Raw genomic sequence first — 23853 nt, 5'->3', positions numbered from 1 at the left:
TGAGATGAAACAAAAACCAGGAAACCCAAGTTTCGACTGCGTCTGCAAATGGATTCAGTTTGTATGAATAAACATCACCTCCGCAAGACTTCCTGCATTTGCATACTGGTTGAGCAAAGGCCGCTTCTGCCCAACATTAGCTTTACAACTGAGCGACCCTCCTCTTATTACCATCATTATCGGCATCAGCATGACAGTGGCCGTAAACGCACCGCGCGCTCCTTCCCGTGTCGCTCAGGACACGCGCAACGAGCCCGCGAGATGAAGAGCTTTACTTCTTCTTCTACTTTCCTTTAATAGAACAGCATGAGTTACCTCCTCAGATGTCTGCCTATGATAGAATATCACAACCTAAAACGGAATTAGGAACGCAACACGCGCAATTACAGCCAGATCTGAACGTGAGTCAGAAAAACATGCCATGCGTTTACAGCAAATGAATTGAGGAGGAACGGAAGGTCATATATGGCAGTCTTTAAAAAAAAAAAAGACAATTTATAGGCCAGGAGTGCAGAAAAGATGCTTGCAAATGTGTTTTCTTTCCTTTTTTTAATCTTTGTTTTGGTTGTTGTTGTTGTAACCAATCACACGCTTATTTAAGTTTCATTGTAAAAGCAAAGAGTAAAACATGTCATGGTTACTTCCATGTGATGAGGAACAGGTGGTGAATGTGTGTGTGTGTGTGTGTGTGTGTGTGTGTGTGTGTGTGTGTGTGTGTGTGTGTGTGTGTGCGCGTGTGTGTGTGTGTGTGCGTGTGTGTGTGTGTGTGTGTGTGTGTGTGTGTGTGTGTGTGTGTGTGTGACCGAGAGGGAGGGAGAGAGGCACATCTGCCAGGCTATCATAGCTCACTGGTTGAATATTCACACCTCCCAGTCTGACCAGCAAACAGGATGCGGTCCCCTCTGTGTGTGTGTGTGTGTGTGTGTGTGTGTGTGTGTGTGTGTGTGTGTGTGTGTGTGTGTGTGTGCGTGCGTGTGCGTGTAGTGAGACAGACAGATTAGGGGGGGGGGGGGTTATAATGTTGAACAACCAGCATTTATGACCTGCAAATAGGGGCGTCTGACAAACAAGAGCAAATACACAGTGAATTGACTCTCCTCCATCCAGGTACGCCATTATGCCCCCCACGCGCACGCGCACACAGTCATGTCCTTATTTTTAATCATGTCACATTCGTGTCCGTATAAATCTGTCGTTTGAAGTTTCCTTCCATGTCAGCAGTTTATATCTGGGTTATTGCACTCTCCTCCTGCTGGCATGTTTGCGATATTGTAAAAAAAAAAAAAAAAAAAAAAGAAGAAGAAGAAGAAGAAGGAGGAGGAGGAGGAACATCGAGTCTGCTTCTAATCGGATCGAGTCATAAAGCAGCGTCCAGGCTAATCGATTATATTGGTCTGCGATGTTTCGTGGCATTTTGGGGATGACTTCAGGGTTCATGCTCACTCTGCTTTTTCTCTCCTTCTCCTCTCTTCGCAAACAAACAGCTCGACGTGGATCAATTCAAGATGCACTGTTTAATAAAGAAGAGGCATCTGTAATTAATAAAAAAAGATTATGACCCTATAAATTGTTGTCCCACGCCTCGGTGGCGTTCAGGGACCTGGGACCAAAATGCACCAAAACGGTTAGATACATTGGACATCAACACATCCTATTGAAATTGTTTTTTCCGGTATAAACCCGTGTGAATGTGTGTGTTTTTTTTTAAATGCGGCATCATGTTAAGATGCGCGTGATTGTTTTTAATTGATTGAGGCCCAATCGTAATTTGGAAATCTGCCAATTATATGTTGTTTGCTCATCAGAAACAGAAAAAGTGCAAAGTTTGTCCCCCAAATGAGTGAGGATTTTTCTTGAATTCGGCACCCTTAAGAATTGCATATTAATACGGTTAAAATTGTGTTGCTCGGGTTCAGTCTTCACCAAAACAACGTTAAACCGTATAACTGAGAGAGTATTATTATGTAGTGGTTGGTGGTTTAATAATGGGCTCTTGTGTAGGAAAGATTTTATATCACGATTTCCCTTCTTTTTTTTTACACCGCATTGTTGTAGTGACGAGTTTGCAAGTCTCCGTTTCCAAACACGCAGTGAACGCCTCCAATACACAAAAACGCGGCCGTCATTATCCCGGTGGGTCTATAAAATGCTCCTCGGTTTTTGTTAGCTCCAATAGACAATTTACCATCCAGTCTGCTTAATGAATCACCGTGTGCAGCGCAGAAGAAAAGTGTCGCTTATCACCCCATGATGAAGTGCAAATAGGCCATCATCGACTCCCATTGCTGGTCTGGGAGCGGCGGAGTAGGGGCGTGAATCTACACACCCGGATGGAAGTGGCTCCCAAAGGCCACATAATGTGACACATGCATAAAAATAACACCTTGCGCTCGCACCTTGGCCTGCACTTTTGGCACAAAACCGATTGGATTTAGCACTTCTTTTTTTTTACGCGATGTTTTCGCATAAAGACAGCGTTTAAGCCAGGTCTCACGTGGGACTAAAGTAGACCACAATGAAACTTAGACTAAATAAAACAAAACAAAAGTTGTTCTTCCTCAAAGTGAGTGTTGGAGAGTTTAATGGCACATCGAACTGTGGGATATTTTTATTCCCACTGTATAAAGGCCCTGCTTGGTGAGCATGTTCTCCAGATTATACAACAAACCATATACAGTAAGCTCATTACACATTATTATCAAAAATCCCACAATCAATCACTCCTTTATTCCAAACATCTCAGCCGTGTAATAAGCCTGACCCTTGGTGAACTCTGGGAAATAAATCACCAATCACCAGCGCCACTACAATAATGTAAACTTGAACCACAGAGCGTTTGTTCTGGGACCCAAGGGGCCACTATGAAGCGCCGCGCTGTTGCTCAACTGCTCTGTTTTTGTTAAACGGGAACATTTCCCAGCCCCGAATAAGCCCGAATACATTTCACTTGTTGCTGATGTTGCTCACACACTGGCTACGAGACGGACTAGAGACTGAGCCACGTTTGGCACCTGTATCCGCGTGCGAGGGTCACAATAAGTGGACTGGTCCAGGTAGACCTCTAAGCCAGCCAAACGAAATAGCTGGAGGTCTTAAAGAGGACATAGGTTTGCAGATGGCCAGGACAAAGCGAAATGGGTTGCCTCGAGGCATTCCAACTATTTTCATTTGTTTCTGTTCAGTCACTTAGGTCTCAGCTCCAAACACACTTGAAAAAATAGACGGTGTAGCCAGCCACACTCACACATTCATTACAGTATGTGATCTGGAGGTTCACACTTTCATACTGAGAAGTTTTATTGCTGCTGCTAAGTGTGAAAATCAGCATAAATCTATGTGACAAATAAACAAATAAACAAATAAATAAGGGAGCATTTGGTACAAATGACCACCATAATAAGAATAATGCTAGACACAAAGAAGAAGAAGAAGAAGAAGAAGAGGAAGAAGAAAGACAAGAAGAAGATTTAGTTTGCATCCTACTTACATAATGATAATTCAATAAGACAAGTAAACCAACAAAAGTGCCACAGCTGACCTTAAAACCAAACCACCAAAAAACAAAAAATATCCTCATTAATATCATTTAGAGTCACAGTCAATAAATGTTTTGTAACCATGATGGTAAATGCAATATGCCACTCAGTATACTTTAAATAAATGTAAAAAAGGGGGAAATCATATTTACTATCATTTCTCTTTCACTCATATCTATAAAGCTTCACTTTGCCCCCTGAAAAAAAGAGTGTTCTGAAAGTTTTAGGAGGCTATACAATGAATCAGACGCTCGTTTCCATATCTTAAGCTTTAATGGACTGATAGGGGCGTCAATTTCCCTTTTCCATCACCCACCCCCAACCCCCCCCAGCCGGTGGCTGCTTCAGGCTGTCAGGGGAGGCTATAAAAGAGAAAGGGACGGGACTTAGAGGAGGCTGCTGGTACTGAGGAAACACACACGGCTCAGTCGGCTGCGTCCTGCCTTCTTCGGAACACCTCCGGCTCACTGAAACTCGGATGATTCCACACACGGGACGGGAAACTCACGGGACACTTGGGCGCACGGAGCGAAACTTGCGGGGTTTTTTTTTTTGTTAGTGCGTGTAATCAGTCGCCTCGAGACGACAGCGGCCGAGAGTTCGAGGGAATTATTTCTTTTCGCGGAGAGACATTGAAGAGAGGGAGGTTTGGGATGCTGGCTCCCCGCGCGCTCCGCTCCTTGCTGCTGTGCGCGCTGAGCTGCGCGTGGCTGCACACCGCGGCGGCCTCGCGACTCAAGTCTCCCGCTCTGCCCATCCAGCCGGAGAGAGAGCCGCTGCCCTCCAAAGGCTTGTCAGGTAAGAACGCTCACACATTTGTTATAATGTCACTGCGAATGTGTTTCCTATAGTTCCGACTACGTTGAGGATAGTTTACAGTAGCAAAATTCAGTTTACAGTGTGTCAATTTAACGTGACCAGTCCTGGACACGCAACCGTAAAGTGATAGACATTGATAGGAGCTAGTTGTTAATTCGGGTAACGTCTAATACACAAAGCAGCACTCATTTTACCATCAAATTCAAGCTTCAAAACTAGGCAGCTTTCCATAATGTTGTTTTTTAATGCAACACACAAGCTAAAGGGGGCATCAGCGAGCCTAACAAGTAAAAAATGATGGGTTTTCTTTAAACGAATGTTGTGATTTGATATCGTCATTAAGCCGAACCTCAGTGAGCGTACTGTTACTGTCCCCAGCTGACGTGTAAGTATAACGTCAGCGTTTGTCATTGTGAAACAAACACATTTTAACCTTTTAATTGCATCGTTTTCTCATGAAGTTTGGGTTGTTGTTGCGCGTGCGTACCGTGGCCACTGGGGGGTCATGACCTGAGTTCAAGCGCCTGTAACGTGCACGCGGAGGGGACGTGGCCAGATAGGAAGTAGCTTAACGTTAAAAAACAACAACAAATACAACTCTACATGTAAACTTCAACTAAAGCAGGCTAACTGTGTACTTCCTGTGCGCTAATGAAGTTGACTACGCAGACACTACCTAATCTTTGTGAATTTCCATGTTTCCTTGAATTGTTCCTCGGTGTTCTTTCATGTGTAAACTAGAGGCAAACATCTGAGTCATAACCGCAGTCAATGCCATTTGATTCATGTGTGAAAGTCCCTACGTACAAAGCTCATTGCGGTTTTTATAAGGTAACTGCTCTGGAGTTCAAAACTCTGGGAATTCCACGTTAACCGCGTCGCCTCGCCGTGTAATTCGCTGTTGGAAACTGTAATCAATCGACTTTCCATTACAAGCATTGGCTCCTCCGAGATGATTTATTTCAGCAGAGACACAAGTGGCAGGCAAACAGTTTGGCTCCCCGTAAACCGGACCGGACTGTTTTAAAGTGTTCAGTCACTTTAATGAAAGAATAATGTGAACCAGGTTGGTAGCAGTGAGCGAGGCAAGCCATCAGCTCGGGTGCAGTCGTGGAGGGGTAACATCACGTTTGGTGTGTGTGTGTTTCTGTGTGTGTCTGCACACACACAACACACACACTCTGCTCAAACAGGCAGTTATGCAAACCAAAGATCACTATAATATCCCCTGTAGTAATACAGTGTGACTAGCACTCAATTCTGATTTCAGTGGAGTAAGGATGACATTAAAACCTATTTTTATCTCCTGTAACACCAATATAACAGTGCATTCCCTATAAACTGCAATGTTTTTCCGTAGTTACGGTTCGACTCAGGCACACTGGTGTATTCATGTGATTGTTGCCCCTTTTATCATTGCAAAAATACTTCAGTTTCTATATGTTCTATTTGTCTATTTTGTTCTACTATGTATCCCACTATAATAACCTGTTTAATGTATGTATAGGTGAGAGTTTATTGTTGACTGGATGCACTATTTATTACCTCCTATTGCTCACTTTGCCTCCTATCACGTAACATTTACAGCACGTATTAAATTTCCCTCATAAAATCGTTGGCATACATTATGTGCGTTTCTGGGAATCTCCGATAATTGTTCAGTGGAAAATTGAATGTCTCCCCCGTCACCCACTCACGGATCATTTAGATGAGACAGGATGCAAGGTTGAGTCCCAAAACTCACGAAGCATCCAGTGAGTTTCAGTCGCCTCCAACATGCCTGGGCAATGAGCTACGCAAGATTGACTTGTTGTTAAATATAAAAATGGATAAAAATGGCTGGGCCTGCAGAGTTTGTCATCCTGCATGTTTGACACTCCATAAAAGTCTTGCGGCTGCACTTTCTCTTGCTCTTAAGTATTAAGAACAGTCATATCTTAAAGTGCCTCAAGTAAAATCCTCCCCATAATTGATTCAAGCATGAACCTCATATATAATCGTGGAATTTCACTTAGTTTGTTATGGAGCCTGTGTGTGACTGACTCCATTAACTAGTGTTTGTGTTACAGGATGCTCATTCGGAGGTCGTTTCTACTCTCTGGAGGACACGTGGCACCCAGACCTGGGGGAGCCCTTCGGCATCATGCACTGTGTCCAGTGCTACTGCGAACCTGTGAGTTTTCTCTCTTTGTGTGTGTGTTGATTCTCACCCAGCGTCTGCTCTGCAGTAGCAGGTTGAACGAGCTCGCCACCGGAAAGTCACCATTACCGCGTCTGTTTTCGGATGAGAGCTGGTACTTATGTGTCTGTTTCTCTGGTGTTTCTTTGGCAGCAAAAGAGTCGTCGTGGCAAGGTGTTTGGGAAAGTAAACTGCAAGAACGTCAAACAGGACTGCCCAGACCCGGAGTGTGACGACCCCATCCTGTTGCCAGGTCACTGCTGTAAAACCTGCCCTAGAGGTATGCCCTATATCTGCTCACCCAGTCTGACCCACTGCTGGCCTCAGGTTTTCAGACCTGTAGCTGTCCGTCAAATCCTACCTGCTCTAAACACGTTTGCGGCAGGCAGCTGAGAAAACAAGCAAGCACAGCTGCAAAATGCTTATCGGAAACAGAAATAAAGAAACAAAGAATATTTACTTTTTGCTGTTCCCCTCCTGCCATAGCTAGGGCTTCTTTTCCACACTCTTTGTTTATTCTCAGTGACTCTACTTGTTAGTCTTCAGAACAGCTGTTAAATGCAATGAGCGGGTCGATTGATTTTCCATCCAGCCGCGTGAAATGGACATTTTCCTCTAACCAGCCACTACTGAAAGTACCACCCATCTATTTAGCCTCATTCACACATTGCCACTTAACCCCGTCCACACACTGCTGCACACACAAGTCCACCTTATTGGACGATTAGTGCTCCGCGGCCTATGCTCACACACAGGGAGGGTCGTCCTGCTGTACTGTTATTCACCAAATGGGGTGTTTTTCTCCGTTGTGTGGAATGGAAAATAAAGTCAAGGTAAAGCACTGGGTGGACAGCGCCGTGCTGTGTGTGTATGTATGTTTGTGTGTTAAGAATTGGACAGGCCCAGGGCTGTGTGTGTTGTGGTCAAGTTTTAAGCAAAAGGTTGAGTGGGTTTGTCTTAGCTTTGGCACCAAAGCAATTTGTGTATGGGATGGAAAATGGTGTGTGTGTGTGTGTGTGTTTGTGTTTATGTGTGTGTGTGTAATGGTGCACCTGAGGATACAGTGTTGTTAAGTGGGAAGAAGTGAGAGTGACACTACCCAGAAGCCCCTGAGCGTGCCCAGTGGAGCAGAGGAGTGAGGCAGCGAGAGAAGAACGATGAGGTCCTAGTGTTTGTGGGTGGCTTGTGTGTGTGTTTGTGAATCAGACACCAAGAAAGAAAGCAGACAGTCCAACCGAGAAAACTGCCTTGTAGAAAAACGTTTGTGGGTGACTAAGAGCCAGTGTGTGGTTTTTCATGTCGGAGTGGGCCAGTATTTGGCTGAGTGAGCATAGCTGCATGTGTCACACTGTGTGTGTGTGTGTGTGTGTGTGTGTGTGTGCAGAGCCTCTAGGTCTACACATTACAGCAGCTTGTGTGGAACAGCGGGTCACTGTTGGGATCACACGCCAGTGTCACTCCCAATTCTCCTTAAGCTCTCAGCTGCAAGAGACTACCCTGGTTAGTTACCCCTGGCCGAGAGGGAGGAAGTCAGGGAGACAGACAGAATGTGCTGCAGCCCGTCGCACTGGATTGAAATTGGCGTCTGACGTTCGTTCTTCCCACCTCTGGCTTTTCCTTTGCACTTCATACCTGTCTTACATTCTGCCGGGCCGGTCGTTGCCACACATTTCTCATGCTTCGTCCGTACTCAAAGCATACTGAAAAAGAAGGACAGCCGGTGCGTTAGTCTCATCTGTGCGCCAGACTTTGAGAACGATTTAGCAGAATGTGTTTTGAAATGTTTGGGTTCACTTGGTTTATCTTGCCAGAATACTAAAACGGCTTCAAAGGCAGACACTAAACGCCTACTGTTAACAGGGACCGTGTGGAAAAAAATGCTCGGTTTTAACCAGTATTTTTTCAAGGTTAGGAATATGATTGAATATATGTATTTTCAACACCATCTGGTGTGTCATCCACACGATCACTCGTGTAAAAAATGAATCCCGTATTTCAAATGAGTCTTATTTGTTTGTTGTCTCCTGGCGTATTACACCAGACGCGGAGCGGGACCTTCACCCGCAAAAAAAGAAAGAACCGAATGAGTTGCCATGATGACTTGTGGTTATATACAAGTGGTTTTATAATGTGGTTTGTGGTTGTACAGATACAAATACTACTGTAGGCTACGCACTGTTATAAGCAAAAATGCAAACTGCGTTTTAATGTCCTTTGACACCATCTTTCGTTCTTGTTATTCATAGCTTGATAAGTGTCTTGCTTTCATAGTAATGATTTTGATATGATGATATATTTTTGGTTTAGGTACCTTGACAGGAAATCTAAAGATGATAAAATGTATTCCCATTCCTAATAAACCATATCAGGTTATATTTATTTTAGGCCAACATTCACATACATATAGATTATACTAGTGGGAATCTCTGTTAACCCTTTTAACCATGTTCTTCCTTCTACAGGCGAGGATGACAAGAAACAGACAGACTCAGTGCTGGACGGCTTTGAGTATTTCCACGAGAAGGGCAAAGATAAGGAGGACGACCTCCACAAATCATACAACGACCGGTCCTACCTGAGCTCGGAGGAGTTGGGCCCTGGGGATAGCCGCACCGGTGAGCATGAGCACATCACAGACAGGTGGACAAACCACCAGCACACTTCATTAAAAACAGCGTCTACACAGTGGAATGCAATTTGTTAGTCCAGAGTAAAGGCATTCAAAACAGCTAATAAAACACTTAAAAACACACGTGAAAATATGCAATAATAAAAGCACATCGAACAGGAATGTTAATCACGGTATGTGTTGCTAAGTAACCCTCTCTCCTTCTGCAGACTTTGTTGCCGTGTTGACGGGAGTGACGGAGTCATGGCTGCCCAGCTCCAACGGCGTTGCCAGAGCTCGCTTTTCTCTGACCAGAACTAGCCTGGCGTTCTCCATCACATACCAGAGGTAAAGCTCACAGTTGAAACCGGTCCTCGGATTCTTTTCATAGCTTCAGTCCCCGAAGGTGGCTCTGTTTCTTTTTGTCAGCCTCAGTAGCATCGCAGCTCATTCTTTCCACCGCTAATATAAGATATGTCACGGTCAGTCTGGTGCTTCACCGTTTGCAGATGATGAAAATGCTCAATTAAAAAGTGTCCGTTGTGTCTATTCTGTCTTCCCTGACTTTTTAGAATGAGTCGCCCCAGTAAAATAGCCTTCCTGGATTCAGATGGGACCACTGCTTTTGAGTACAGAGTCCCCAAGGGACAGTCAGACATGGTAAGACATCACCGTCACCCTCTCTCGTTTCCATTAGAGTTGTTTTCTTTGTGTGTGCTTGTCTGTCTTTGTGTTTCCTGAGAGGGAGAATTAAGTACCGGTGTGATTAATGCTCCTTCTCTGTAACTTTACGCGCCAACTCTGACTTCTTCTCCCATAACTCACTCTGCGTTAATAAACAATAAACACACACACACACACGCCCACGCTTCATTGATTCTTAACAGAGCCTGATTGCTGTAAACATTCACTCACTCACTGGAAAGGGAGAAACTGCCACCAGGCCAGAGGTGCACAAGATTATGTTTAATAAAAGGCCAATATTATTCTGATAAATCAGTAAACTGATACGTTGCTTTAACAGTAGTACTCATGCACACATGTCCTTATACTCAATAAGTTCTGGCTCCATCACTACACATTATTTCCCTGCCAAAATACACACACTGACCTGAACGCTCACTTCAGCGAGGCAAGGAGCCCCTTTAATACGGATCCCAGAAATGGGCCTATTATTATTTTTAGACAAATCCGTCAGTGTCAAGCACCAGAGGACCTTAGAGAAAACACTCCAACACAAAAAAGGAAGTAGGGGGGGGGGGGGGGATGTGAGGGACTTAGCTGGAGCAAAACTTTTTTGGAGAGGGAATTTTTCACATGTTACATCACCCTTTAGCAGGGGGACAGAGAGCATCGCTAATTAAAATGGAGATTACCCCTGAACCGAAAGTTATGAGGCGCCGGCACACTGCCACATTTCTTCCCTCCGTTCTCAGGGAGAAGTAGTGGCTTTATGTTGACGGCTTGCAGACTGTGGTCGAGAGCAAAATCACATGGTTTGATGTACTTAGCAGATGTCTGTGTGTTGGCTGTTTTGTCTGTATGCCTGTGTGCTTTTTTATAGGATATATGAAATTGTTGACACTGTAGGCCCGAGTATGCGTTGATACGGACACGTACTATTCCATCTTCACTGTGACAGTACTGCAGCTCACCTGTGTTCGTGTCTCTGTGTGTGTTTGTGTAGATCTGTGGAGTATGGAAGAACCTGGCTAAGCCTCTAATGCTACAGCTGCAGTCCGAGCAGATGCGCATCAGCATGAGCACGTCGACGGGCAGACGAGACGAAGTGGAGGGGAAGATCATCAAACACAGAGCGCTGTTTGCCGGTGCGTGTGCATGATATTATAGCATTGTAATGTCCCGTTCCATTCATTTGTACACAAAAACTCAATATTTACAAAGCAGAGGAATTGTATACGTTCTGGAGGAATCTTTAAAAGCCGTGCATGGATTAATGTAGCCAAAAACTTGCAGGACTTTGTTTACAGAGAGATATTTGTATAGAATTATAAAGAATGCAAATACTCACGATGGTAATGTGCATGTTTCTCGTGTACAGAGACGTTCAGCTCAACACTGACATCAGAGGAGGAGAATTCAGGCATGGGAGGTCTTGCCATGTTGACTCTGAGTGACACCGAGAACAACCTCCACTTCATCCTCATCCTCCAAGGCCTCATCAAGCACAAAGACAAAGGTGAGCAGCGGGACAATGTAGGATGAGAGACAACGCACAGAGATATAGAGACAAAATGTACACTCTAAACTGAGATTTCTCACCCCTGCAAGAAATAGTTCCCGTCAACAAAACATTTATTACCAACTTCCCTTATGAAAGTACAGATAAAAAAACTAAACTGGGACAAGAATCCTCCTTTGTGATTGTTGTTCCCATTTCAGTTTCTACCAATTCCATCTTAGTGTTTCAACCTGGGGTCTCTTTCTCCTCAGAGCCCCTTGTGGTGCCCATCCGAGTCCAGCTTGTGTACCGGCAGCACATCCTGAGAGAGATCCGGGCCAACGTCACCTCTCACGTGAGTAATAACACATCTAAATTGTTCACAGTTGACAATCACTTTATAAGGTACTTAATTAAAAAAGAAAAAAAGAAATGTGTATTCAGTATTTTGTATGAATTATTATCTTCAAGTCACATGTTGAGTGTTTTCCAGATTATTGTTTTTACAAATTATAAATTACAATAACCACCCCCCCCTCCCCCAAAAAGCAATATTCAGCATGAAACAAGTAGAGGTTTTTAATGGTAACGTGTTGGAACGGTGAATTACGGTGTTGTTGTTGGTTAGGAACATATGACACAGCAACACTCCTGGTCCCCCCATCACCCGCCCCTCCTCTTTGAGACGGATGTGGCCTGGCTCACCACATCCCAGCGCTGTTGTCGCGTACGCTCTGATCACAGCTTACTGCTCTGAGACATGACAGGGAAAAAAATGGATGGAGAGGAAGAGGGAGGCGGAAAACAAGAGAGAAAGTGTGTCAGAGAAACGCTTGCAGGAGACAGATGTGAGCGAGGGATGTTAGACAGAGAGGAAAGAGGGGAGGGATGGGTTAGGTAGAGAGGATGGACTGCTTACACACTCCTCACACATGTCAGTGGTTAGTGGTCTGTGGGCTGAGATGGATAGAGGGAGGAAGGAGGAGTGATGAAAGGCGGGTCTGTTTTTAATTCTGCCAGGAATTGCGTGAAGGGCCGAGACGCCTCTTTTGAGCCTAGTGGTGAGGGAGACTGTCCATTAAAGAATATGTGAAAAGTTGGAGCTTGGCAACTGCCATGTGGTCCCTCAAAGTGCCTTAAGCTTGATGCTGAAAACCCAAACCGCCGAGTCATGTAAAGTCTAGCCGAGGAACAGAACAACGTTTTTCGCTGAAGAGGATGCTTGCCTTCGTCTCTAAATGTGTGAGCACTCTTAAAGTGTGTGAAGTCGTTGCGTATTGGATCAGTAATCCTGACAGTGTTATTGCTCCGTCTGATTTACGCTCAGCCCCAATATATCCGTTTGCACCTTGCTCCCCTCTCATTATTCTGTCCGTTCAGTTTCCCCGATATGAGTCTCCTTCGCTCCGTCCAGCCACTTCTCCGTTCCCATCCTGGCTCGGCTCCTCGCCGTGTGGATTTATAGTACATGTATATTTATATTGAACAGAGGCCCCGAAGTCATAAAAGTAGCATTTCTTCAACACACTCGTACAGCCGTCCCATTACTACAACATTTTTCAACGTCCCCCTGTCTCTCCTGGAGTCCAGCCTGCCTGCATGGAATTAAACGTCCCTCCATATGAAACATGTTACAGCAATGCAAGCCATATTTTTTTAAGTATGCGCTCCTGAGCAGGGTGATTTAAAGTCACGTGTTTTCAGGTAACGTCGGTGTCCCTAAAGGTCTCTGACTTTGTGAAGTCTTTGTGATTGCTGGATTATTTTTTATCTGGAGGAGATGTTGTTGCCGTTCTGGGATCTGTTTGGCTCTCCGTGCTCACCTCATCTTTGTTTGGTATAAACTGACGGGATAAGCTCATTTTAGTTGGAAACATGTCTCTAGTCTGTCTTTCGTCTAAATAAGTTGGGGGTTTTGTTACTCTGGTAACATGTCCGTGTTGTACTAACATCATGTCAACAAGATCTTAACAGCATATTACATTTTAGTTTCTGGTATTGAGTTTACTCTTGACAATGGCCCATGGTTTTTATATTGCTTCACTTGTTGACCCACATATGGCGCAACTAGAGCTAACGTTTCCAATCTGTGCAGGATCCAGACTTTGCGGAGGTGCTGACGGACCTAAATAGCCGCGAACTGTTCTGGTTATCTCGTGGTCAGCTGGAGATCGCCGTGGCGACCGAGGGTCAGGATCCCCGACAAATCTCCGGCTTCATCACGGGCAGGAAATCTTGTGACAGTAAGTGTCCCCGCGGTCGAACACCGTTATCGATTGGAGTTTTTTCAACGACAAACACAGAGGTCGCTCGCAAGAATGTGTTTTGCGTCGTCATTGTTTTGGGATAGCCCATCTGTGGCTGTTTTTGTCATCCTACTCTATAAATACTTATTCTCCGTCCTTTCAAGTCTTATCACTGGGGGAAACCATGTTTATAGACCCTCTGTTTGACTTGGTGTGTTTGTGCCTGTGTTTATTTCTGTGAGAGCGACACAACGTGTGAGAGCGAAATTTTTTGGAATGTCATAGACAGCCCAGTCTGAAACCAGTAAACCACGCACACATGGTGTTTTCATGCCACGCATACTACAACATCAACCATCAAGGTGTCCGATGCTTTGAGACACTCGTCCAACACAAACAATGCCACGCACGCACGCAAACACAAAACATGCAAAAGATGGGGGTTTTTTTGGGTCCAAGTTGAACACACAGACACACGGTGACGCTGCCAAGGTCACAGTCTGCTGGTGTTCCAGTGCCGTGATTAACAGCTTGACGTTATGCACAAAGAATCCCAAACCCAACACAGTCCTCTCGCTCGTCTTTCCACTTCCTTTCGCGTTCCCGCTCTCCTCCTTTCAGTCTCTCCCCTCCGTCTCTCGATCCCGTCGCTTGCTGTCCTTTGTGTATCTTTGACGTCATTCCTCCTCTCTGGCTTTTTTCTGCCTCCATGTCATTTTCAGAAATGTTCTCGGCACTTTTTCTTGTCCTTCTCTGTTACTCATTCCCTCCTTGTCCCGTCTCAGCTCAAGCTTTTTAAGCCTGCTGCATTCAGCGAGGGTTACCTCATTCTAAGGCTTAACCTTGGCAGGTTTTTTTTTTTGTGTGAGCGTGTGTGTGCGTGCAAGACAACATGTATGTTTTTGGCCTCAGGTCACGCATCCAATTTCACGAGCAGACATGCCTTCTGATAAGTGGTCAATTGAATCTGTCCCCTCGATGACTGTTCCTTAGTGAAGGGATGACATTATTGGTGTGTGCTTGCAGAATGTGAGGGAATGTAGTGTGCCCCCCCCCCCCCCCCCCCCCCCCTCCTTCAACCAACCAGCAAATTTGAACATGACAGAAATCATTGCCTCATCATCTTGGGCTCCATGCAGGGGGGAGTTGACTCCAAGGGGAGAAGTGATAGTTGGAGTGACTCAAACCGGAACGCACTCTAAAGTAGATTTTTGATGCTAATCAGTGTTTGTCTGGCTCAGCTATTCAGAGTGTGATGTCCAGCAGTGATGCTTTGACCCCGGGGAAGACAGGAGGTGTGGGATCCGCCATCTTCAACCTCCACGACAACGGCACACTGGACTACCAGGTATGGATTTGTCCACTACGACAGGGATAGCTGTTGAACTTCTTTTTGTATGACTGTACATATCTTGGAGATCTTCTACATGGCAAGTAAACATAATGAATATTTTTGTCGTTATAGTTGAATTGAAGCCGCTTTTGTAACATGTTCATTTCAAGATTTTAGTTGAATTTTGGTGTAAACTGGATGAGAAAGGAAATAAATCATTAATAACTGTCCCCTTCAGACATATTTAAAGTCCTAAAACATTCTGTCATATATATTTTTTAATGTTGCTTTGTCCCTCCGTCTCATGAAAAAACCATGACTTTTGAATAAGCAAATGCTGCCAATAAATACCAAAGTGTCTATCAGATAGCACACAACAACGACTGTCTTCCAAACTGGTGCACGCATGTCAAACTGAGGTTTTAAGGCGAGTGCAGAGCAGCTTTCTAGTGTGAAACTCTGCACAGTCAGTAACAGAATCATGCACAGTGAGTGCCAAACATCCAAGTGAAGGAACCATAACCAAAACACATGTCTGAGAGGAAGTGTGGCTTTAACCACTCCTCCCTCGTCCCCCCCTCCTCCAGGTTCAGGTTGCAGGTCTCACCAGTGAGTTTGTCGGCCTCACTATTGAGTTGAAGCCGCGGCGGCGAAACAAGCGATCCGTGCTGTATGACCTGACGCCGGAGTACAACAAGGCCACGGGCCAGGCGCAGGGCAGCTGGAGTCGCCTGGAGGCTCGACACATCCACATGCTGCTGCAGAACGAGCTGTTCATCAATGTTGCCACGACACACAGCCAGGAGGGGGAGCTGAGGGGGCAGATCAGGGCCCTGCTCTACAGCGGCCTGGAAGCACCCAGACATGGTACGAACGATGGAAGCAAGGGAGGCAGACAATCAGGGGTGGCAGTTTGTGGGAAGGAGGTCATGAAGTTCATAAAATGGCATGGGATTCCTTTCTACTGTGCATTGGAGGGAAAACATGTCTCCATTGTTTTCAAGTTGTGGCTTCATCGAACCATTTCCCCTTCTTTCAGAGTTGCCCACTCCTCTGGCCGGCCACTTTGTCTCTCCGCCGGTAAGAACTGGGGCCTCAGGCCACGCCTGGGTGTCCGTGGACAAACAGTGTCACCTGCATTATGAGATCGTCGTCGCCGGCCTCAGCAAGGCCGACGACCTCACCGTGAGCGCCCACCTCCAGGGCCTGGCGGAGATCGGGGAAATAGACGACAGCAGCGCCGCTCACAAGAGGCTGCTGACCGGCTTCTACGGCTCACAGGTACACGAGTGTTCACACTCATGCACGTTCAAATGAATGCAAATACATACGGAAATGCACTCAAACACTCCTCTCCTCCAGGCTCATGGCGTGTTAAAGGACATCAGCGCTGAAATGCTGCAACACTTGGACCAGGGAACAGCGTTCATCCAGGTCAGCACCAAGTTGAACCCCCGAGGAGAAATACGAGGACAGGTATGTAAAGTCCATTTGCATGTACAGTCCAGACTATTTTTAAACTCACTATTATGGATGATCTTTGGCATAACAAGAGGAAGTTTTATCATACATTTGTGAATATAAGCAGCTTAAATACAGAACATTGGGAATGTAATGTAAAACCAATATCTACATTCAAGACTTGTGCTTCAGGCAAGCTCGATACAACCATTGTACGACTACAGCTACAGCACAAAGGCCTTTGTTTTACTAATATTAAACAACCTTTTTACAATCAGAATGAAATAAAATGCTAACAAGCTATTCCACCAGTAAACCAGGCCCCCACAAAAAGGGATTAGATCATTTTCAGCTCAAACTGGCTTATAAAAATGGAATCATTCAAATACAGGAAAAAAAAAGTCGGTATAAACTATATAAGGCATTACCAACCGTTGACTTGACTGTTAAACTGAACAAATCTGTTCAAGTTTTAAAATGTTCCAGTCAGAAAGTTCTTCTAAGACGTGAGGATCATGTCAAAGCTCCAAACCTAAGATGCTACGTCCTCATGCCCCGTTACTAACAGCAACAGAGCCAAAATAAAGTCCGTCTATTGAAAACCCCTAATAGACAAAGTGGAATGAGTGATCCGATCATAAGAAAGAAGAAGAGTCGTAGAGTCTGTGTGGCCTCCTTTGCCTCTATATAGTGTTTATGTGTCTGTGTGATTGCTCACTCAGACACACTTTCACTGGCAGGTGCTGTATGCCTGGACAGACTTTGTTGAAACTTTTATTGGGGTTCAGAAACGTACACAAACACAGACCACGGTGGCCCACACACCTATTTGCAGCTTTGTAGGTGAAGTGGTTGATGGGGTTGGGTTTTTTTTTTTTTTTTGTTCTGCCAGGTGCTCAGACACAAAGTGATGACACACATGCAGCAGCAGGGTCCAGCTGTTTTAATAGCAAACAGGTCCAACACATAAACAGCCATGTGCTCCGTAGCTCAGAAACACACATTGTTAGGAACAATTAACAAGTCAGCTGGAGGCCAGCCTCGAGTCAGGTGTGCCCAACAAATCTCTAATGTCCTAACCACCCTTCCTCTTGTGTCTCTTCTCTGCCTCTCTTTCATTTCCTCTCCCCTCCCAAACACATTTCACCCACCGCTACATCCGCCTACCCCATGATCTACCCTCCCTCCATCCCTCCGTTTCGTTTTCTACACAGGTCCAGGTCCATGTGCCGAACAACTGTGAGTTAGGGACCAGAGTAGGGGAGGTGGAGGAGGCCGAGTTTGACGACCTCTTTGTGAAAGACCCAGAGGAGCTGAAGAAAGACCCCCACACCTGCTTCTTTGAGAACCAGCACCACGCCCACAGCTCCCGCTGGACCCCCAACTACGACAAGTGCTTCTCCTGCAGTTGCCAGGTAACGACGACAGAACGCAAAGGCAGCAATTAAATGTGTTTTTGGTGGTTTATTCGACAACGCGTGCGCTAAACGTTTAAAGCGTTTGACGAGAAGCTGGGAAGTGCATTTGTTGCAGCCCTTGTCAAGTAAAACGTACTCTTCGCCGTCTCTCTGCAGAAACGAACCGTGATCTGCGATCCAGTCATCTGTCCGGTGTTGACCTGCTCCCGAACCATTCAGCTGGAGGAAACGTGCTGCCCGACCTGTGACGGTGAGACGGACCGATTTTGGCTGTACATGACATATATATGAATACGTTATATCATATTGCGTTGTTATACTGCTTTGAGCTCCAGTTTGTGAGGAGGATTTTTATGATTAGAAATCCTAAAGTTGAAAACTAATTCTGTTTTTCTGCCTCCATTTCCTGTTTCCGGCTCAGAGAGCAAAGAGCCGACGGACATGAAAGTTCCAGAGAGGGTGGATGAACACCCCGAGGGTAGGTGCTGCCCGTCATGTCTCCGACTCAGCTTTACTCTTTGTTGTTTTTCTCCTTTTGACTTTTCACTGAAGTCTCTTCTGTTGTGTATTTCTACATGTCTGCGCCGTATTTCTCTCATTGTATTCCAGCCTACAGTTAGAAGCAAACTCTGAATCATTCATGCATATTCTTGCTGACTTGACTTTTTTCTCCTCTTTCCTTCCTCTCAGGTTGTTACTTTGAAGGAGACCAGAAGATGCATGCCCCAGGAACCACATGGCATCCCTTTGTACCTCCCTTTGGCTACATTAAATGTGCCGTCTGCACTTGCAAGGTGAATATACATCAATAAACCCATTCACATCTGGCTGGATTTACTTTCCAAAATCCCTTAATGGAACATTTATCTTGTCTTAGGCTGCAAAGAAAGCTGAGGCATGAATGAAGTTTGCCCTTGGGGAATGTTCAGACTTTATTTATCTTTTAAAAAAAGCAATGAGTCGGCTGCATATTCGTGTGAGAAAAAGAAGAATTGCTGCTAGCCCGCTGCTAATGCTACATTACATCCATAGGGATCTTCGGGAGAGGTGCACTGTGAGAAGGTGACGTGTCCGGTGTTGACCTGCAGTCACCCCGTAAGGCGTAATCCCTCCGACTGCTGCAAGGAATGTCCCGAGGAGGAGAAGGTTCCTGCAGGCCTGGAGCACAGCGACATGATGCAGGCAGACGGGCCGAGGCACTGCAAATTTGGCAAGACCTTTTACCAGAACAGTGACAACTGGCATCCCTGGGTCCCGCTGGTGGGGGAGATGAAATGCATCAACTGCTGGTGTGATGTAAGTACAGTGGCTGCCAAGGATTACGATCCAAGTGGAACTGACCCCAAATAAAAGTTGTAGGTTGTGAAAACAACTCGCGGGCGGCCCATCAAAACTTAGTCTTGCGTTAAAGTCATGGTTTTGAAGGAGAATCTTTTTAGTGGTTGTGGTGGTTGCTTCTTCTCACCAACTGTCTCCCTCCTTTTATTTGTCCACAGCACGGTGTGACCAAGTGTCAGAGGAAGCAATGTACAGTACCGACCTGCACCAACACCACCCGCAGAGAGGGCTCATGCTGCCCTGAATGCCTTGGTGAGAAGTGATGATACACACACACACACAGTGTACTCCACCTCCAATATGATGGAGCTCCCCACCTTGCCAGAAACATGCAATGACAATCTGTCGAGTCCCTTTTGGGAGCTGATAAGCTGCTTAAAAGATCTGCATGTTTATGTTTTTCTGTCTTTATGTTATAACACAAAGTTCCTTCTCGGGTCCTCGACTGATTCTAATTGTTATCTTCTCCACAGATTCCAGAGAGGAGGCTGACTTGATGACGAAGGTTCCGGACAAAAGGCGCACCTGGAGACACTGATCTGTTGGGACCAACACAAACAGCACCAAAGCCCTCCCCTACCCATGTAACCCAAACCCAGAGCTGCACACTGGGTCCCGCCCACCCACCCACCTACCTTCCCTCCCACCCTCCTCCACCTCACACCCACCCTGCTATCGGCTTCAGGATTGTAATGAACAGAGGAGAGCAGAGACGGAGACATAATAACATGAAAACGTCCAAAGACTCATTAAATGAAGGGGTGAAGCTATGAAGAGGACCAATCACGCCTGACAAACCTTTCGCCTTCTGCTTCCTGCCTTCCAATTGTTGCTGGAATTTTTTTAATCTTTTTTTTGGCTCTTTTTTTTTTAAACGCTAAACAGGACAAAAAGGTATATATGTAGAAATATAACACAGCTGTTGAATGGGATTCTCGGCTTTGTTCTGAGGGGCAAGTTGTGGTGAGATGGTGCCAGCTGTATTTCATTGACAAAGGCTTCTTTTTGAGGTGCAGCCATAGCTAATGTAGCTCTCACCGCTCCAACCGAGAGAAAGGTGTTGCTTAAATCTGCGTGTATGTATGAGTGTGGCTGTGTGCGTGTTTTTACCAGTAAAGAATACAACTAATCACCAATACAGAAACAGTTAACGTCCCGACCGGCAAAGCAGCGTTCAAAATATGTCCCAACACAAAGAAACGTGGACTGGGCTGGTTACTACGATGTAATACTGATACGAGCTTTGCCTTCGCCTCCCGTGGATCTCATTGCTTCTCTGCTTTGGTTGTTCCTATTTCTGTTTCAAATTAATTAATATTTGTATGAATTTTTTGTTATCATTGTTTATGAATATGAAGCTGGTTTGTATTTTTGTATTTATTGAAATGCGTGGAGAAGAAATAAAAACATGTTTGCTGGTAAAAGAGCGAATACCTGTGGGTTTGTTTTGTACGCCGTCACTAGCCAGCTCCCCCTCACAAGCTCCCCCTTTTGTTCCCTTTTGGGTTTTTTTTTGTTTTTTTTGCATTTTTATCATCTGGACTCTTTGGGATTTTAGTTTTTCCACTTTGTTGCTTTCTTTCCCACTTTTTCTTTCTCCACATATGGAGCTGTGATTATTGAGAGATGGCAAGCCAGACTGATCCCACTTAATCCCTAGCTTTCTCTGTCTCCATTGTTCCATCTCTGCCTCCTCTTCATCGATTCCCTTCATTGTCTTCAGCACTTTCCCCCCCTTTTCCTCATGATACTTTATTTCATTGTCATTTCCTTTCTCTTCGCCTCTGATCTCCTCATTTTATTTCCGGTTCTCTGTTTACACCTTTAATGAGTGTGTTTTATGAGTGTGTGTGTGTGTGTGTGTGTGTATGTCCCTGACATACCTCCTCTTGTACACACACACACACACACACACACACACACACACACACACACACACACACACACACACACACACACACACACACACACACACAGTGCAGACAGACGGAAACATAATCACATATTCACAGATGGACACAAACTCCTGAATCATGAACACACAGCAAAATTAATTCCAACACACACACACACACACACAAACAACTGCTACTGCACTCTGCTGGCCAAAACACGCTATTACACTAAAGGCCCCTTCTCAAAACCAGTTGGTTGACTGCTTCTGATGCTTCTTGTTGACCTCCTGCACAGAGCAGTGTGTGTGTGTGTGTGTGTGTGTGTGTGTGTGTACACCAAATGCACGTTGGAAAGCCATCATCGGCCTGCGGGGCGAAGTGTATGGTTGGGTTGTCAGAGCCGGATGGTGGAGGTCAAAGGTTAAGCATTCTGAGCTATGGTCTGTGGCAGCCTGTGAAGAAGCATGAGATGTGTACCAGCCTGAGCTCAGCATCTGCTTTCTCTTCGCTTTTCCAACGAATCCTATCCAAACATTTGACACAGTTTTGCCCCCTCCCTCCCCTTCCCAGCATGTGGACAAAATTATTAAAATTGTTCTTAAAAACTAGAGATGGTTCGATGATAGGAACCGGCTGCTTTCCCCCCGCTGCTGCCGCCTTCTTCATCTCGCACCGACACCTCCTCGGATATCTACATAGTCTGTTGCTGATATGAACCATTTGAGCAACACTGTGAGTTATTCTTATTTATTAGTGCAATTACATTTAAACCAGAGCCACGTGTTATGAGCTGTTCTCTGGGCCCTTTGCTTTCTTGTGGTTACAGGAAAACACAACACTGTTATCCGACGTGGAAGTGACACTGGTTTGTTTTTCTTTCACTCACACAGTTTGTTTTTTTCCCCATGCTTTACACGACAGTCAAACAAAGGACAGGCAAATAAAGTCACTGGAGTCGCCACAGCTAAGCAACCACAAATTGTACTTCACTTGGATTTATGTACACAAACAAGATAAACAGACCCTTCCTTAAGTCCTGCCGCCGTGCTGCCAGAGCTACCATGGAGCCCACACTGCCACTAACTGCTCTCCCTGAATAAATGGTGTCTCATTTTTGGAAATACCCAAAAGCAATCTCAGGGAAAAGCAGACGACCCTGTTCCTAAAGCACTTTGAATTGCCCTGTTGTTGAAAGGTGCTATACAAATAAAAATTGCCTTGCCTTGCCTATAAGTTGGATCTGTATTCACTGTTACTGTTAAAGCAAAAGCAGCGTGGGCAAACGTTCTGAATACCTTCAGGGGTTTGCGTAGCATAGACGTGCTAACACGACGTGCTAACATACTCGTTATACGTTTTAGATATGTATATCTCATAACAACGTTTTACACGACCAGCTGGAAATCAACAAAACCAGCAAGTAGCCTATTAACGACGTGAGAGTCTATGAAACAGAGCTCGATGGTTGTCGGCCCCGAGTCAAAGCTGGCCGATGCTTCGCTGTGATTGGCCAGGCCGTGTAAATGGAGGCGCTGGTACAATCAGACTTTTACACGATGTCAGAAAGGAAGCTGATTTCACGCTTAAAGGGTAAAAATGTCACTTTTTCACCCCACGTAACCCTAACCAGGCATGTGTGTGTGTGTGTGTGTGTGTTCAATAAAAGCGTGATTCAGGTCCATGACAAATACATTTCAGCCCATAAAAGTCCTGTTGGCATTTTTTCATTTTTATATACCAAAGCAGCCACGGAACCACATGTCAGCAAAACCAAAACTCAGCGTGGTTTGAAAGAGGAACACAACAATAGAGGACGCACTGTGAACTTATACACACACACACACACACACACACACACACACACACACACACACCGCCACATTTGTTGTGTATTGACAGAAGAGGTACAGTGTGAAAACAGGTGTTACAGTCATCAGAAGGCCTCATCTGTCTGTCTCTCCCCCCTCTCTCTCTCTCTCTCTCACACACACACACACACACACACACACACGTTTTCTGCTCTGTACTTTGTTTCCGATCCTGCAACACACTTCTGTCTGTTACAATTTATTCTCTCGCGGTCATCGGGAAAATACTCAATATTCAAAATGCAAAAACATATTTGGGATGGGGAGCTGGCGACGCTCACAGAGACGCAGCTGAAAACAATTTCCTGATTGAACACCATCAGTCTGAGGACTTCAAATAGTGAGAGCCTTTAAAGATGGAGGCAGCGAGAGGAAGAGGAACCGGCCACCATCTCCTGCAATACTATTCTCTTGTTTCATGTAATTGTAACTGTTTGTTCCAGTGTTCGCAGTAACACTGACTCTACTACCCTTTTTTCCTCTAATTGCAAAAATAATGAGACGTGTTTAATGTTTTTCGGTGCTTTGAAGTAATAATTAAAATGGAGCCAGTTTATCATTTTTAAAGGAAGGAAAAATGCCATTTAGAAATGCCATTACATAACATCATATATATATATATATATATATATATATATATATATATATATATATATATATATATATATATACTGAGAAAATAATGATTTGTAGTATACCACATACACTATGAATACAAATAGGGAACTTATACACATTTACTCATAACAGTATCACAAACACTGACTTAAAGTCAAGATGACATGAACACTGTAAACTAAATACAGTTTATTGTGATTACAGTCCTTTAGTGAACTCTCTCTCTCTCTCTCTCTCTCTCTCTCTCTCTCTCTCTCTCTCTCTCTCTCTCTCTCTCTCTCTCTCTCCCTCCCTCCCCCCATTGTTGTACACACCAAATCCTATGTAGAGTGTTTAAGCTCTGATTTCTAAG

The 23853-nt window shown here is 44.9% G+C and overlaps 1 protein-coding gene across 1 annotated transcript; it reads left to right on the top strand.

The window, feature by feature from the left end:
• The first annotated feature begins 4113 nt into the window (after window positions 1-4113).
• Window positions 4114-20544, top strand: chrd (chordin). The gene is made up of 21 exons (XM_084020024.1): window positions 4114-4334; window positions 6425-6528; window positions 6688-6814; window positions 8997-9149; window positions 9373-9490; window positions 9715-9802; window positions 10830-10971; window positions 11205-11342; window positions 11597-11679; window positions 13420-13567; window positions 14812-14918; window positions 15491-15770; window positions 15943-16184; window positions 16266-16379; window positions 17579-17779; window positions 17939-18032; window positions 18204-18260; window positions 18473-18576; window positions 18815-19078; window positions 19279-19372; window positions 19594-20544. The coding sequence occupies exons 1-21, from the start codon at window positions 4190-4192 to the stop codon at window positions 19656-19658; spliced, it is 2868 nt and encodes a 955-aa protein (XP_083876150.1). The 5' UTR covers window positions 4114-4189; the 3' UTR covers window positions 19659-20544.
• Window positions 20545-23853: the final 3309 nt, after the last annotated feature.

The sequence above is a fragment of the Eutrigla gurnardus genome (genome assembly GCF_963514095.1).
Source record: "Eutrigla gurnardus genome assembly, chromosome: 10".
NCBI classification, from domain to species: Eukaryota; Metazoa; Chordata; class Actinopteri; order Perciformes; family Triglidae; genus Eutrigla; species Eutrigla gurnardus.
Note: the sequence above shows the minus strand (reverse complement) of the source record. Positions and strands in the feature narration are given on the sequence as shown.